This window comes from Pholcus phalangioides, unplaced genomic scaffold (genome assembly GCF_987345545.1).
Source record: "Pholcus phalangioides strain wild (caught in Gottingen) unplaced genomic scaffold, Ppha-v1.0 ptg000015l_1, whole genome shotgun sequence".
Taxonomy (NCBI): domain Eukaryota; kingdom Metazoa; phylum Arthropoda; class Arachnida; order Araneae; family Pholcidae; genus Pholcus; species Pholcus phalangioides.
Window position 1 is genome coordinate 117253417 of NW_028301608.1, and position 16299 is coordinate 117269715.

The window sequence follows — 16299 nt, forward strand, 5'->3', positions numbered from 1 at the left end:
TCTGGAGATGAGAAATGGCGTGCTGCACCGCAAATGGGAGTCGGAGGATGGGAAAACATTCCGGTGGCAACTCGTCCTTCCAAGGAGCCGTGTGAAAGAAGTGCTGAAAGAATTGCACAAAAGCTCGACTGGTGGACATTTCGGCATGATTAAAACTCTCCAGAAGGTCCGTGAACGATTATTCTGTTGGGACAAATCCAGAACTGATGTGGACGAGTTGTGCAAGAAAAGCAACGAGTGCGCTGCCCGCAAAGCAATCGCCCCGAACATCCTGCGACCGTTACCGAGTACCGCCCACGTGAACACCGGATACTCGCCATCTCTCATGGAGCAGGACCTTCGTCAGCCAGGTGATCTGATGTCTCGACGACCGATAGATGCCGCTCTTCCACCGGAAGAACACGTCCAGAGACTCCAGGAGCACCTCGAGGACATGGATCGAATCACCAGGCACCAGATCAAAATCGGCCTCGAAAAGATGAAGAACCACTACGATGTGAAGGCTACGTCTCATGACTTCAAGGAAGGGAACCTCGTCTAGTTTTGGAACCCGAATCGCCGGGAAGGACTGTGCCCGAAACTTCAGACGTCATGGGAAGGACCCTACAGAGTCATGAAGAGACTGAACGACGTCTTAGCTCGGATCCAGAAAACGCTGTCCTCGAAGTGCAAGGTGGTCCACTTCAACAGACTGGCGTCTTATCACGATGAATGAAACCCACCGACTCCAGAACTGAATTGTTGGGACGAACAATTCTAAGAGAGGGGCAATGTTACGAACTATAGAAGATAGATCACGCAAGTCTTCATCGCAATCTTTTGTTGGCAACGAGAGTTTATACCGGTTTCGGTTTATCGGACAAACCTGCGATTGGCGGAGAACTGGTGGGAACATTCTAGAAAGTCCCGTCCCTCCAGAAAATGGTTACGCACCTCCGTACGGTGGCGCCGCCAACTTGGAAACTGTAAAATAGAATTTTGTAGAACATTCTATTTCTCGAAGTTTCTACTAGGTTTATAAATAGTGTGGCGCTAACAAGATTCCAGGCTCGAGGCGATTTTAGAGATAGTATGGATGAAAAGTCAGTTGTGATTGAACGTTGAGAGAAAGTTGTTAGCTCTCTGATTAGCTTGTGAATACGTGTAAATTTCTGTTCTGTAAATAAATCTGTGTTTGCCTGCGAATCGCTTCTTGTTTTGCAATATCTCGAAGTCTTGTGAAAAATTATGCGGAACAATATATGCTGAACATGTTAATTGCTAAAACTTGTCATTTCTTCACTTGGATCTTGTCGTTTTATTTTTTAAACGGTTGTTTTTGGTTATTATTCGCAGATTTCAAAACTACTTTTGATTAGGCTATTGCTTGTTTTCCTACAAACTCCTCCAGAATGGTATTTGTGAGGAGATGAGCTGATGAAGAATACGAAGAACGATATCCAAGAATACGAAAAACTACTGTTCACATAGTGGAGATAATAAATTTTGTTGTTGTCTTCTAAAAATCCAATCAAACTCAATTTGAAATTGAAATCACCATTTTCGTTGAATCGAATTTGAACAAAATATCGATTCAAATATTTTTTTTAATATACTCACTTATCCGAAATTTTCTGTATAAAACATGATTTATAAGACATTTAATCAGTTTTTTCAAACAAATCAAGTCACTTCACAAACTTTTTATAAAAATTTCAATTGAATTAATCGGAGTCGATTAAAACTCAACTAAAATTCTTAACTGGGATTAACCGACCCGATTAGTCGATTAATCTGACACAAGCCCCAATTATTACCTTATTGAACGGAATTTGTTTTAATCCCCTATCTTTCTGTCTTGCTGTTTAGTAGAAAAAGAAGAGGGGGGGGGAGCGTGAAGATGTGAAGATACACTTTTTTCACCTTTTGTTTCTGAAATACGAACAAAAGAACTAGTTTTATCGTTGATAGCTTTCCTGTAATTCCCTGTATTTCCTGTGATCCATATGCGTGCGGATCTGATTTTGCAATGGCCTCCCTATAGTAAAGATAAATGTGTGACGGGGAAAAAAACCTGCCCTTCAGTTCTTAACCAGTTTCTCTAAGTTGACCACATTCAGTTTTTTTTCCCCCCTTTCTTTTTTTTTTCCTCCCTGAGACTTTCTCAAGGGGAGGACAATTCGTTATCGAACGTATTGTTGCATTTGAAAAATACTGTAATTCATGATATACTTTAGTTAGACGGTTCCATTATCCACCTCACAAATAAATAACAAAAATGCAGGATTTTAGTTCGAAAGAAAAAAAAATTCCCGTTTTAGAAAAGAATAAAAAAGATTTGAAAGTTTTTTTTTTAACATTTTGCAACCAATTATGTCGGACAGAAAACAGAGCTGTCCCATTTTATCAATACCTTTTATCATCATCCCGTTTGACCAAACGTTATGTTTGATCACAAGGGCTAGAATGACTTAAATGTATTTAAGTTATACTATATTCATAAAAAAACTAAATATATGCTCTATAAAACAAGAAAAATTCCCTAAAAATTCATCCATTTCCGGTTAAGTTAATTTTAGTGAAATGATAGGCCTATATGCCACGCAATGAGGAATATTAATGCAATTAAAACTTTTTGAATCATCCGTTGTTGGTTGAACTGAAATTCTTCAATTTACCTAAGATTGTCTTTAAGATTGTCTTTAGCCAACCTAGACACCTCTTTACTTTTAACGTTCGTTTTTTTTCAGCATCTAGAGGCCAGACCACTTTTACCTCAAAACGATGCGTTGGCGTCTCTATTACAAGAATCCATCAAAACAAAAATTGAGAAAATGTGACATGACCCCTTTTTTTTACACTTAGCGATTCAAGTGTTAATGACTTTTTTGGAAATGTGATTGACCTAGGGGCTCCAACTCAGCTTTTGATCCCAAATAACTCTTGACATTTTTCTCGTAATTTATCTGAGCACCGTTGATTTGGATGTTTCGGAGAAAAGGAATACTTTTTTTCGTGAAAATGCTGTACTTCTGCATTTCTCAGTAGAAAGTACGAATCCCCACTGATCCATCCAGTTTGAAACAAGGTTTAGGGCAGAATTTAATTCATCTGTAATATCATTAAAGTCTGATTTACTGATCCAAAGAAAGATGTCATCAGCATACAAGAAGGGATGAATGGAGTTTTGTAGGTGAGAAAGAATGTCAGAAATATATAGGTCAAATAGCCATGGAGTAACATATCCTTTGAGGCAATCCCCCTTTCAAGTCATTCCAATCTGACTGATGGTTTCTCCAACTAATGATACATCTTCTGTCTGTCAAAAAATTCTCCATCCATTTAATGAAAGTTCCATGAAACCCAAAAGATTTAAGCTTGTATAAAAGTGCAGAATAGATGACAGAGTCGTAGGCACCTTTAATATCCAGAGAAACGATGTCGCCAAATTCCTTGAGCCTGAAAGTATTAAAAATAAAGCATTATAAGTCATTAAGAAGGTTTTCGGATCCAGAAAGTGGTTTAGAGGCATAAATGTTTGCTGGGAAAAGTTTGTATTTTAAGGAGATCCAGTTGAGTCTACAGAATTATTCGTTTCAAAATCTTCAGTTTTATGTTTGTTAATGTCAGTGGACGATAAGACTTAGGACAGCTTGGATTTTTATTGGATTTGAGTAAAAAAGTCATTTTTCCATACTTCCAATCCACTGGAATGATTCCAAAGAGCCAAATTTTGTTGCATTCAGCACACAAGAGATGAATTTGACAGTCAGGGATTAAAGAGTATGATTTAGCGGTGATACTATCAGGACCTAGAGATGTGTTTGGAGTACGACGAATTGCAATAGGAACACTTATCAAATTAGAGCAGTCTTAATGGAGGCCACTAAAACAAAGTCTTTGTGAGTGTAATTATTTTTATAACATATGACTGAAGAAAATTTAACTGATCCATAGGGTCCACCACTTCCAAATCGTTGACCTGGAACACAAGATGGCGATCCACTTGGAGTTTAGATTGGATGAGTTTGAGTTTTTTAAGAATTGTAAAAATATTGGGATAAGTGGCGAGATTAAAAATATTTTCTGACATAAATTCCCTTTTTCGGAGGTTGAGCTCCTCTTGAATTTTGCATTATTTTTCTTAAAGATGATCCAACACTTGAGGACAAGGGCATGTATAATCTACTCTCTCTCTCTCTTTCTTGTGATCGCCTCACTATTTATAGGTACGGTCGAAACTTCGAGGAGAAAGAATATTCCACAAAATTCTATTTTAAAGTTTCCAAGTTCGCGGCGCTACCGCACGGAGACTTTCTAGATAAATCTAGAAGCTACGAGCATATCTTGACATTTCCGGTTTGGCAACAAGAAATTATTGTTTCGAGGAGTTATTAAAAAATTGCGTTTTAGCAATATTTTTCGTAACAATACAAGATTCGTTTAGTATAGTGATTCCTAACGTGAGCGTTTACGCTCCCTTGGGGGCGGTAGAAGCTACGGGTATAACATAGGGTCCTATGGGCTAGATTGCGTTGCGGGCGATGGGAGAAAAAAAATTCTGAAAGAAGAAGAGGGCGATATAGGACAAGAAAGGTTGGGAACTATGGTTTAGTACATATAGTTACCCATGGCCTCTTTTTTATCTCATCGCCCCCTTCTTCAGAAAATTTTTTCTCCCATCAACCCCCAACGCAACCTAATCCACAGGATCCTATCCGTAGCTTCTACTGCCTCCTGGATCATTCCATCGCCCCCCCCCCAGGGGGCGTGGGAATCACTTGTTTAGTAGGAAATATTTGTCTGTATTTTTTCGGCTCGTAACGAAAAGTTGGCATGCATTTCGTTTTTTTTTTGTATTGATGTGGGAATACATAATCAAAACAACCTACTGAATTGATGCTTCTGGAATCGAGACAGATGACAGAACTTCTTGAGACAGATGCAAGAACAGGCACTGGGGGGGGGGGATGTGACAAAAAAAGGGCTTGCCGTCCGCAGTTACATCTATGAACAATAACAAAAATTTATAATTGCACAGGGTAGTTAGTTCGAAGGAAGCACCAAGTGTATAAACAGGTAATATCTGTATTCATTCTTCCGTATTAAAATGAGTCTCGGAATTTTTTGAATGTTGTAACTTTTCCATCTTAAGGTTCAATTTCAACATATTGCAATAAAGTTTATTTTTTATTAATAATAAGCGGTAGGAATTGCGAATCTTTTTTTAATATTGTAATTTAAAAAAAAAGGTTTTGAAGAGATTTTTGAAAATAATTTTTGCAAAATAAAATTTTTAAAATGAGAATTTATTTATCGTTATCACTGAGCTAATTGAAATTTTGGAAATTTATGTTTAAAGGTATGGCTGTAGTGGCCTATATATAGAGAAAAACTGAACATGTCAGAAAGTGGTTCATTAGTGATGCTCATCTCTTCAACGGATGCACTGTTTTTATTATGCTTTTCATTTGGGTTCAACATTTCGAACTTGTGTGACGCAATTCAAAATGTTGAACATATCATCAGAATGAACTGTAAAAGAGGTCATTCAAGTAGTATTACGTTAGCATCGATGGTGGGGGGGGGGGGGGTTCAGGGTTTGCTGATTTTTTATGACAAAGGGAGGGGGGAATGAATGATGCTTACGTCACCAATCACCCTTTATAAAAATATGAAATATTCTTAATGACCTATAATGACAAAATATACATTACAATCATAACAACTATAAAATCATAATCTAAGTATAAAATCAGTTGCGAGATCACAATCTACGTATATAATCGGAAATCAAGCATATAATACTATATGCTATACTATATACTATATATTACATATTAAATCTTAATTCGAATATAAAATCCTAAATCGCATATTGAAATCAATAATAAATCAGATAAAAGTCATAATCGATTTAATCCTCTGTACTTGTGCTATTGGTTGATATGGTGTCTGTGGGATCACTCTTTGTCTTTCATTGTCTTCTATCCATATAATTATTTTCTTGACTTTATTTATTCTACTTTTGTTTTTAAAAATCTCTCTGATCCAGAGTGTGGCATTTTCAGCAGCGGGCACAGGGACCGCTTAAGTGCTCTAAAACTGTGCCACATGTCACTCAAAGGATCTCTAAATGTGCCACATGCCACTCAAAGGATCTCTAAATGTGCCACATGCCACTCAAAGGATCTCTAAATGTGCCAAGGACCACTTAATTATTCTGGAATTATGTCGTGGGTCACTTAAGTGATCGCTGAATGTGCCACGGGTCTACTTGAGTGATCTGAAAATGGGCCACGGTTGAGCGATCAAGTGTTCACTTAGTTCATTTTTACGAAATTAGGTTTGAGGTGGCGGGGCCACATTTGGTCCGTGGGTAGTGGGTTTAGAATTTATGGCTTGGAGCAAGCAGCGGTTCTCAAACTTTTTTGTTAAACCCTTTTCACTATACAATTTATATGGCGCAGTCCCACAGGCATGGTTTTTTTTTAAATTTATTTATCAGATTTACTGATTTATTCTATTGTGGAGTGGACGCGGAGTCCCTGGGAAGGGCACACGGAGCACCGGTTGAGAACCGCTGGCTTAGAAAGTGGGACGCAATCAGTTTTTAATAAGAAATTTTTTCAAATAGCGTTGAAATTAACAGCAGAAATGGGTTATCATAAAACATACAAAGATATTTTCTTCCCAAATTTCAATTTTCTATAAATATTTTTTGCGGTGAAAAAGAAATTGATTGTCTGGGGCACGAGCCTTCCCCATGCCTCCCCCCCCCAGTGCCGTCTTAAAGAAATGGGCCCACCTGGCCACGGCCCGTGGGCCCATGTTACTCTTAAGACGGCCTTGCCCCCCCCCCCCCCCCCAGCACGTCTATGATCTCGATAAGCGGAGGTAGGGAGCAGAGCCGACGAAATTCTGCTGACAGGGGGGGAAGTGGGGGGTCAGAATTTTGCTGACAAAGAGGGGGATGGGGTCAAAAATGGCTAAAAATCTGCTGACGTAATACTTGAACGGCCCCAAAAGACTGGCGGAATGTCAGCAGAATCCTTATCGATTCCTTTTATCGATAGTTACGATTAATTGTTTATCTTTGTATCGTCATTATCATCGATCAAAAGCTAGAATTTTGGGTACCAAATTTTTTTTAATCACATTTGATACTTATTTATATTTATTTCATTTATTTTTATTATTTTTATTTTTTTCCATTTTCGAGTCTTTTTTTTTTTTACAGAAAATGATTTTCAAAAAAAAGTTGTTGGAACAGCCGAGATTTTGACCGACAGATGGCTGTACGTGTCCGGCAAAGGATATTCACATTTATTACAACTCTGCCAAAAATTGCCGAAAGTAAACGGACCTCACACCTTACACCAAGGAATGTTTTATATATATATCCAGATGAACATACTACATAAGGAGCCGTTACGTCATCATCGAGGGGGGGAGGGGGTTTCCGATTTGCTGACTTTTGATGACAAGGGGGAGGGGTTTGGATAATGTTTACGTCAGCAACCACCGTTTATGAAAATATGAGTTTGGATTCAGAGGGGCATAGCTGATGACGAAATTTTGCTGACAAGGGGGGAAGGGGAGTGGGTCGGCGTTTTGCTGACTTGCTGAGAAGGGGGGGAGGGGGTCAAAAATGGCTAAACATTTGCTTACGTAATACTTGAACGGCCCCTAAGTGCTAGCACGGCCTTTACCTCATCAACCGTCCGTCGTAGAAATATGACTCCAGTTTAAAAAATGCTCAACAGGCGTTCAAAAATTACCAAAAAATCTAAATTTGTATAACGCTGATCTTTATCAAATTTTCTCCGTTTTTCTAATTCGAATATCTCAGCGATTATCGATTCGCACTTAGAAACATGGAATTTTTTTTTTTTTTTGGTGTCAGGAGAGACTGAGAAACAACTTTCTAATTAGAAGTTGGAGCACAAAGGGACCGTATACAAATTTAGATTTTTTTATTTTGGTACACACTGTATTTTAACTCTCAAATCTAGTACATGGAAATTTTTCAACGCCTGTTGAGCATTTTTTAAATTGGAATCGTACCTATACGACGGACGGTTGATGAGATAAAGGTCGTGCTAGAACTTACAGTATATTCGATAATATTCTGTGAAACCATTTGCACATAGGTTATAATGTAAAATAATTTAATATATAAGTTATTAATATAATTTAATATTATTTCATGGACTTGGTCCTCAACATTACGCTATTAGGAAACCCCAAATGACTCTTCTTTCTTCAGTCAAAAACAACAACACTACATTCATTTAAAACTACTAATGGGCATACGTATAGCCACGTGCTTGATGCAACCTAGAATGAGGAAGATGGGGAGCAACCTGACGCTTCGCAGCATAGTTTATGGTAATAATAATAGCAACAGTTGCTATTCCAAAATCTCGTATAAAAAAAAATTCCCACGAAAACAAATTTTTGTAAATCGTTTGAGAGCTTTTCATTTTTGAAGTAACCGGTACGTACACCATGTTTCCAAAAATCTGTATCCTTTTTGGAGTTCAAACATTTTTTCTCGATTTTCTAGAAGCAAATCGTTCTCAAATTTCGATCACGTGAACCCTATGCTTGTTCTCACAATTTCCAGTAAAAATTTAGTCACGAGTGCATTCAATGGAACCGACAAAAAATTGAATAAGAAAGAAAGGTTTTTGATCAACCCTCTATATATATGACAAAAAACTGCAAAGGATTTGTAATTTTCAACAACTATATCACTAACTGAGTGCAATACCTCTGTGCATTTTCCTGAGAATAGCTTGTATATCCACGAAGATATAAATGTGGGTGTGTGCTTTCTATAAAAATTCTAATTTAAATCGCATGTTTTTTGCTTATAATATGCCGAATTTTCTACCAAGTTTTACGTTTACGAAATTTATAGAAAACATGACGCTATACATTAGCCATACTGTGTAGGAATTTAAAATGTGACAAATTGTTATTCAATGAAATCTGAGTATTTATAGCAAATGATAATTAATTTACGCAAAAAATATAAATTGAGTTTTTCACAATTTGATTGCCAGATATGTAGTGAAATTCCAGCTGACTGTTATGAAAATTCAGAAGGATACAAGTGATATTGTGAGCAGTAATTTCGAAACTTGCTGAAAGTAAATGAATAAAAAGGGATTTTCTATAAATTGATGCACGATTTTTTACCGTTACCTCATTTTTGACTTCAGTTTGTTTATTTGACATCATGCACGCGTGTTATGCTAAAACCCTTCTGTTACAAAGCATCAGACACGCGTCTTCGCTCATTCCCATAATGCTGTCAGATTATTATCGAAATAATGTAGATCATAAAATTTTATTAATTTGGCGATTTACATAATTTGGTCATGGTCACAAACAAGAAAAGTTTGTCTATTTCATTAATTGCAGCTACGGCATGGGAAGAACCGGCTCGGCAATCTTGATCGATTCTGTATGGCAGGAGTCCGTGGCAACAGGTCAAGTCGATTTTTTGAAGACCCTCTTGCGGATCAGGGAATGCAGGTTCTTCCTCGTCACCAGCGCTGTAAGTATTTGACTAACTGATGTTGGGCTTTTTGTTGAAAAATCCCAAGCCTCTCTTGGCCTCTCCTTCAAGTTAGCTCCTTAAAGAATGGAGGAAATAGAATGTGTTGTGCTTGTACAACACTAAAAGCACGGAAATATGTACTAAAAACGCTGAAATATGCATTAAAAATAGAAATACCGTAAATCTGCCTTAAAAAATTCCGTAATATGCCGAGAAATAAAAAATATATGTGAAAAATGAAACAAATTCAATCTAATAATGCCACTACAAATGAAAAATTCACACAAAAATGGAAAAATATGCATTTTTAAAGTCCTGAAAAATGAAAAAAATTGTGAAAAATATGCATTTAAAAATACTGAAAAATATTCATTTAAAATATCAAAATACGCAACTAAAAATAATGAAATATCCATAAAACAAATAGCATGACTTAAAATTCCTCAATATGCCCTATAGGGCAAAGATGTGAATATTTAAAAATATATGTAAAATGCAAAAACAAATATGCATTCAGAAATGCTGATGTTGCCTAAAGAGGGGAATTATACGCAAAAAAATGGAAAAAAAAATGTTCATTTAAAATGCTGAAATGTGACCTAAAAATGAGAAATATGCGTAAAAGAAAAATATGCTAAAAAAATGAAAAAAAAACAAACATGCATTTAGAAGTGCAAAATATGCACTTAAAATGCCTAAAAACATGCATTAAACGGACAATACACAATGGTGAAATATTTTTCTCAAAAAAATTAAAGATTTGACTAAATTTGAAGAATAAAATGATAAAACAATAGTACAATGCGTTTAATAGAAAAAAAAGTGCACTTATTCCAAAATTTCCGTGATTTTATGCATTTATATGCACTAACCACAAAAAGGGCTAAAATATGTAATTGCATATGCGCTTGTATATAATCCGGGCTCTATAGTTATCATTATTTCAGCTATTGGTTCCAACAACAGTATATATATATATATAGGTAAGTTTGAAATGAAAAAAAAAAAAAAATATTTTTTCTCTCAATTAAAATTTTTAGGGAAACGAACCATTGTAAATGTGGAACAAATTGAAAAAAACATCATAAATTTATTCTAATGTGACGTTGAAACCAGTTTTTAGATTGGCAACACCCGGGAAAAAAGTATTCGATCAGCACTTTCGTGTGGAAAATAATTGTTCGATCACTTAATCACGAAATATGTAAATGAAATAATGTTTACGCAAATGCAGGATAACCAGATAATGTATAAGAAATGATTGGGGGGAGGGGAGAGAACGGGGTTTTTATCATTATAATTTCTTTTGAAGCACTAGGAGATGGCTCTCAGAAGATATCTTTTGATGATCTAAAAGCTGATAGTTTCCATGTTGGAAGACGCACTTCCTTAGAAAGTAGTTTCTGGATTCTTTAATCTAACTCTGCTCAAAGCTCGGTGAACTAAAAATATCAGAGAACTGGCGGTGTTTTTGTTTCGAAAGCAAGACGCTTGGTCGTCTGGTAACCAATAGAATGGAGGGGGGCTTAAATTCCGATAATTCGTAAAATTTTCGGAACTTCTATATGATTATATTGCATTTTTAATCAATCGGTTTAGAACCGCATCGTGTTCTATGCTGTGATGATGATAATGATGATTTAAGGAAAAACTTGAATTTCATTGGATAAATGCAGGTGTCGGGGAGATATGATCGAAGTGCTCAAAATTAAAGAGATAATCTTAATTTCTCACTGAAACTTTGTAAGCGAAGTAGTTAAGCTGTTCACCCGTTTTTATTCGTACAAATTTATCATAGCCATCTCCAGTTTTCAACCTGTTTTTTGATTCTTCATTATAAAATCGGTTGAGGAAGCTTCCTGCCATCTATTTTCCAGCTGACGTGATTTTTTTTACCCCATTGTAACCGAGATCTCTTTTGTTGCCATTTTTAATGAAGTTTAGGTATTGATTCGCAGTACCTAAAGACGCGTACACAATACAAACGAAGCCGTACGCGTATGACATTCCGGAGCTGTTCTAATGCTCTCGCGGGTACACGAATTTCCTTCGCGTTCCTTTTCTCTTTTGTGTTCGTTGAAAAAACCGACTCCCGGTGGTCCGGCAGAACAGTTCAAAAAGGATTAGTTCATTAATCTGAAAAATTTCAAAAGTTAGAGTATTGCGCCACAAAAGGCTGCTTTATACACATAACCCGAAATTAAATATTATGAAAAGGCGAAAGATGAGAAGTTTTTGAAAAATTGTAAAAAGGAAAAATATGGATCAATGAGGAGGTCGTTCTCAAGGGTGAACCCCCCCCCCCCCACATTGCTCCAAACTGCAAAAATGTTTCTAATGGTGGTAAGCCTAATAGGCATAAAACAGCAAAAATGACAATATACAATTAGAATCAAAATATGAAATAACAAATGAGTTAAGAACACAAAAATATATATACACAAAGTGTGTTAAAAATTGAAGAATGAGAAAACTTGAAGAAAAACATACCAAGAGTAAGACTCTTTTTAAAGCGTTTCGCCTGAATGACTATAAGAAATGTGTGGGTGAAATTTTGAAACCCAGAAAAGAAGATGGAAATCCGTTGCCACTCAATATATTTAAGAATTCAGAATATGCTTCTAAAAAATCCTTAGCATTATTGCAAGTTTTTTTAATTCTTGAAAGTTGTCCAAAAAATATAATTTTCAAAATTCTAATACTAATATTAGAATTGAAATTAGTCAGAAAATTGACTTTAAATTGAAATTCTTTCCTTTTGTCGAAAATACCGATAAAAGCTATGTTATTAGATTAGCAAATTTTGAGATCCAGGAAGTCCGTAGCTAGGGGGTTGTGATTGGTTTACTTGAGTGTCAAATCCGTAGGGTAAATTTCACCGCTAAGATCAAGAAAATTCTCAAAATTAAAAATAATGAGATCATCGATATATCTAAAGCCCATGATTTTATGTTTAGTGAAAATTTTAGTTTCATGGAAATGTAGAAAAATATTTGCAAAAGCACTAGAGAAGCAAGTGCCCATGGGTATACCTTTGATCTGATTAAATATATCGATGCCATTATGTAAGTAATTTTCGAAAATACAAAACTTTACTAGATTATTCCAGGAGTTTATCAACGTCTGTCTCATCAGTTCTCAGATATTTTTCCCAAAGAAAGCTTACAGTACTTTGAGCGCAGTTTACCATTCTAATGTTTCTGACATAATATTACGTCGAAAATTCTATGGAAGTAATATAAACACTCTTTCGAAGCCAAGGTGTGTGCTTCGATTAGAGATAAGAAGGTAACCTTGAGAACTTTATGTGTGAATAGATTAAAAACACGGTTTTTTCGGTTGTTTTTTTCACTCGAAATCTTCTTTTCGTTCTTTTCTATGCTTGTCTTTGCTTGAGAGGTTGTACATAAGAGTGATTTCGTAGAAAGAAGGAATCGAAAGTGCCTAGTGCGTTATCAAATGAGAAATGATATCAAGTACAATATGCAAAGGCGTGAAGTTATTGAAAATATTGGAAGGGCTCAACAATATTGTGGGTCGGGGGGAAGCTATAAACCCAATATTTTTATAGGTGTTATCGAAATGTTAGAAAATATTGAGTGGGTTCGGGCTCATGGACCGGATAAACGAAGCTGGAGGATAAACGAAGATGCAGAAATGACAAGCCAATAATGGGTGGAAAACTCTTTATTTAGCGATGCTTGATCATTTGATCATTTTTGTCGCACCACGGTCATTTTCTGCACACGAGGGCTAATTAGACCGGGACCTACAATTTACTGCCGATTCCGAACGGCAGGCTTGTTTCTTATACTCATCGAGAGGTTGGTACGCTAACCGCTCGATGGGGGCCCCCTGCGGTAGCAATTTTTTGCTGCGGTCAAGTCGCCGTTTTTGTTGTACCCCTGTGTCAGGAAAGATTTCTGACAAGGACAAACCGGGTATCGAACTCGCGACACCTCTAAACATCCTTTGGTACTTTAGGCGAGTATCTGACCGGCCGGGCTACCGCGCCCATTTAGCGATGCTTTACACGAAGACAGTACGTGTACGATTGTTGTGAAACTTAATGTGTACTTTTTTTTTTTCTGGTGTTGCCAATGTCAATTCATATACTGGCTTTCAAGGTGATAAAAAAATAAATTTATGATTTCTAAAAAGAATTATTTCGTGGTTAGAATGATTGATTTTTAAATTTTCATTGGGAAAAAATTTCTCAAAAAAAAAATAATTTTTTCCTTTTACACACATGTACCAAAAAGCTTCGTGGGCCATGCATTGAAGACCCCTGTCTTTTATGGTCTCTTCTTTTAATATAGACATCTTTCAAAGCAGTGCCACCTTATAGTAAAGTAAGTCATAGTAGGTTACCCTCTTATAGTAAAGGAATGAAAAAGACACTCTGAAGACTTCACAGATGACCACCTTAAGGCTGCGTAACTTTTTATGCATAATTTCCATTCATTAAGTGAGATCATTATTATTCTCTTGCTCATTAAAGGCTCAATATGTGTTCGCCCACGAAGCGGTTGATATTATGTTACGGATGAAGATCAATTGACGGACACTTCTTCTGGCTTCAAGTGAACATCACATCGAGATCAACTGCGCACCGTTCATAAAAGAACCAAAGCTGGATGAAAGCAAAGTTTTTGAAAGAATCATGAGAGAGAAGCTAACAAGAAAGGAATAAAGTGATATCTCTCAGCTATTGTGTATGTGTAGAAATGGAAATCCTTTGCCGTATATTAACACGATTTAAAAGAGAATGGGAGGGGCAACTTGAAGGGGAAACAACGGGAACAAAAAGAATTCCTAACACGTTTCAACCACACGACGGTTGCCGTTGTCAATGGAAAAACGGTGGTATAAAGTTCCGAATAACAGCGTATTTTTTCCGTTGAGCGATTGTGAGTCTTGATCAAACGACTAATTTAAGGGAGCATCCTCGGTCTGCGGCATATTTGTGTAGCGCAGTAATTTTTTCAGGGAAGTGCGCCCAGTGGTGGACCCGAGCAAAATAGTGTGAGAGCGTGAACTAGAACTCTTCTGTGATGTAAAGACTATTCGATAGTGTGAAAAAATATGTGCTGAAGAGAGTTCCCTGGAAAAGTGGGAATATGAATTGGGGAGCTTATTTTGAAAAGGGAACATTTCCACTTTTGCTAAAAAACGTATTCCGGGAGAATACGTATGCACCACAAAACCAGAAAACAGCCCAATAGGTAGCGTAGCATGTAGGAATGGTAGTAGAATATTTAAATATTAGGTTTTTTGATCAACATTCAAGGGAGTTATCCACATTCGAATTTTGGAAACGTTCCGTTTTGAAAGAAAATGAGCGGAAAAATGTTACCTTTTGATAAAAATTTAAGCTGGTCACAAAGTCTTAAAAAAACGGAAATTTCTACGTCACTTGTTGATTCCGGAAGGTTTTTACTAGCCCAGGAAGGTACTCTTACTGCTCTCTCGAATTAACATAAGAAGCACGATCATCCTACAGTGGAACCCAGGGCCGTAACTAAGATTTTTGCCGCCCGAGGCAAACATTATTTTGCACCCCTACAACTTTAAAATTCAAAAATTTTGTAACGGTGTTCTTTGTTCCATCTAAAACTGCCACCCCCCCCTAACTGCAGCCCGGGGCAGTTGCCCCCCCCGCCCCCTCTAGTTCCGGCCTTAGTGGAACCTCCCATAACGGACGCTCCCGTTAGCGGACACCTCCACTGATGGACAGAATGTTGAATTACATCAATGAGACCTAATGTATCTTACTATCCATTAGTGGACACTCCTCGTTACAGGAAAAATTTTTCGATCTGATGGGTGTCCGTTATCGAGAGATGGAAAATACTGAAGTGTATGAAAAAGGTGTATATAGGTTTCCCCCTTTTGATAGAAACGACTAGCTTCACATTATAATTTCTACCAAAAATATTCCCGTTTGCATAATCTGACAGATCTGATTCCAAGGATTCACATAAACCATTAAAAAGTGCATTTCGAAAAAAAAGTGGAAATGTTTCCTTTTGAGTATAAGCTCCTCAATTGAGATTCGCCGCAGTTGCGGTTTTAATGAAAAGATCAAGAATTCACGTTCAGCTTATAACTCCTTTGACAACGGTATCCATGGCATGCTTGAGACACGACAAATTTCTGTTTATCCCCTCCCTTACTCTAATTGTTCCCAAGTAACTTCGTTGTCACAGTATCTTGTATATAATAGAAATAACAAGTTGTAATATTTAGTTTAGTTGCAAAAATTTGAACTAGTAACAAAACGCTTTGAGTAGAAACCAAATAATGATTTCTTTTAAAAAGTTTAAAAGGGGCGAAAAAAACCCTTTGAAACAAAAACGGCAAAACAAAATAACAAGAAAATTTGATCCACCGAAAACGAAGTTCGTCTCATTCATTTTTGGAGATGTAAACAGTACTTTCCAAACATAATAAACATTATAATCAGCGAAAATGACAAATATATGAAGTTTCAGATACTGCCATAAGTTTCAGCACTCATGGTATGTCAGGATATTAAACTTCTATTTGCCATTTTCAGTTGGGAACTTCGTCGGAGAAAAACTTAGCATAATCTTAGAGAACCCTTCCTAATATCTGCTTCACTTTAAGAATTGCCATTACTATTTCGAGTATTGGCTTCGAAGCTGTGCCGTGTTTGGTATCAACTTTCGAACCAGACGAATTTGTATTCGTATTTTGAATTTCAATTCTTTCATGTTGTTTTGGCT

The 16299-nt window shown here is 36.6% G+C and overlaps 1 protein-coding gene across 5 annotated transcripts in view; it reads left to right on the plus strand.

The window, feature by feature from the left end:
- LOC149077707 (receptor-type tyrosine-protein phosphatase gamma-like) overlaps positions 1–14252 on the plus strand; it is a 50441-nt gene extending 36189 nt beyond the window's left edge. For 4 of the 5 annotated variants that reach the window (XM_089245347.1, XM_089245351.1, XM_089245350.1 and 1 more), the window contains 2 exons: positions 9412–9547; positions 14052–14252. In XM_089245347.1, the coding sequence (XP_089101473.1) occupies positions 9412–9547; positions 14052–14111 (196 nt within the window). In that variant the 3' untranslated portion in view covers positions 14112–14252. Of the gene's footprint in view, positions 1–9050; positions 9149–9411; positions 9548–14051 lie in introns of those variants that run through there. The other variant, XM_089245348.1, reaches the window with a different exon arrangement.
- The last annotated feature ends 2047 nt before the right edge of the window (positions 14253–16299 follow it).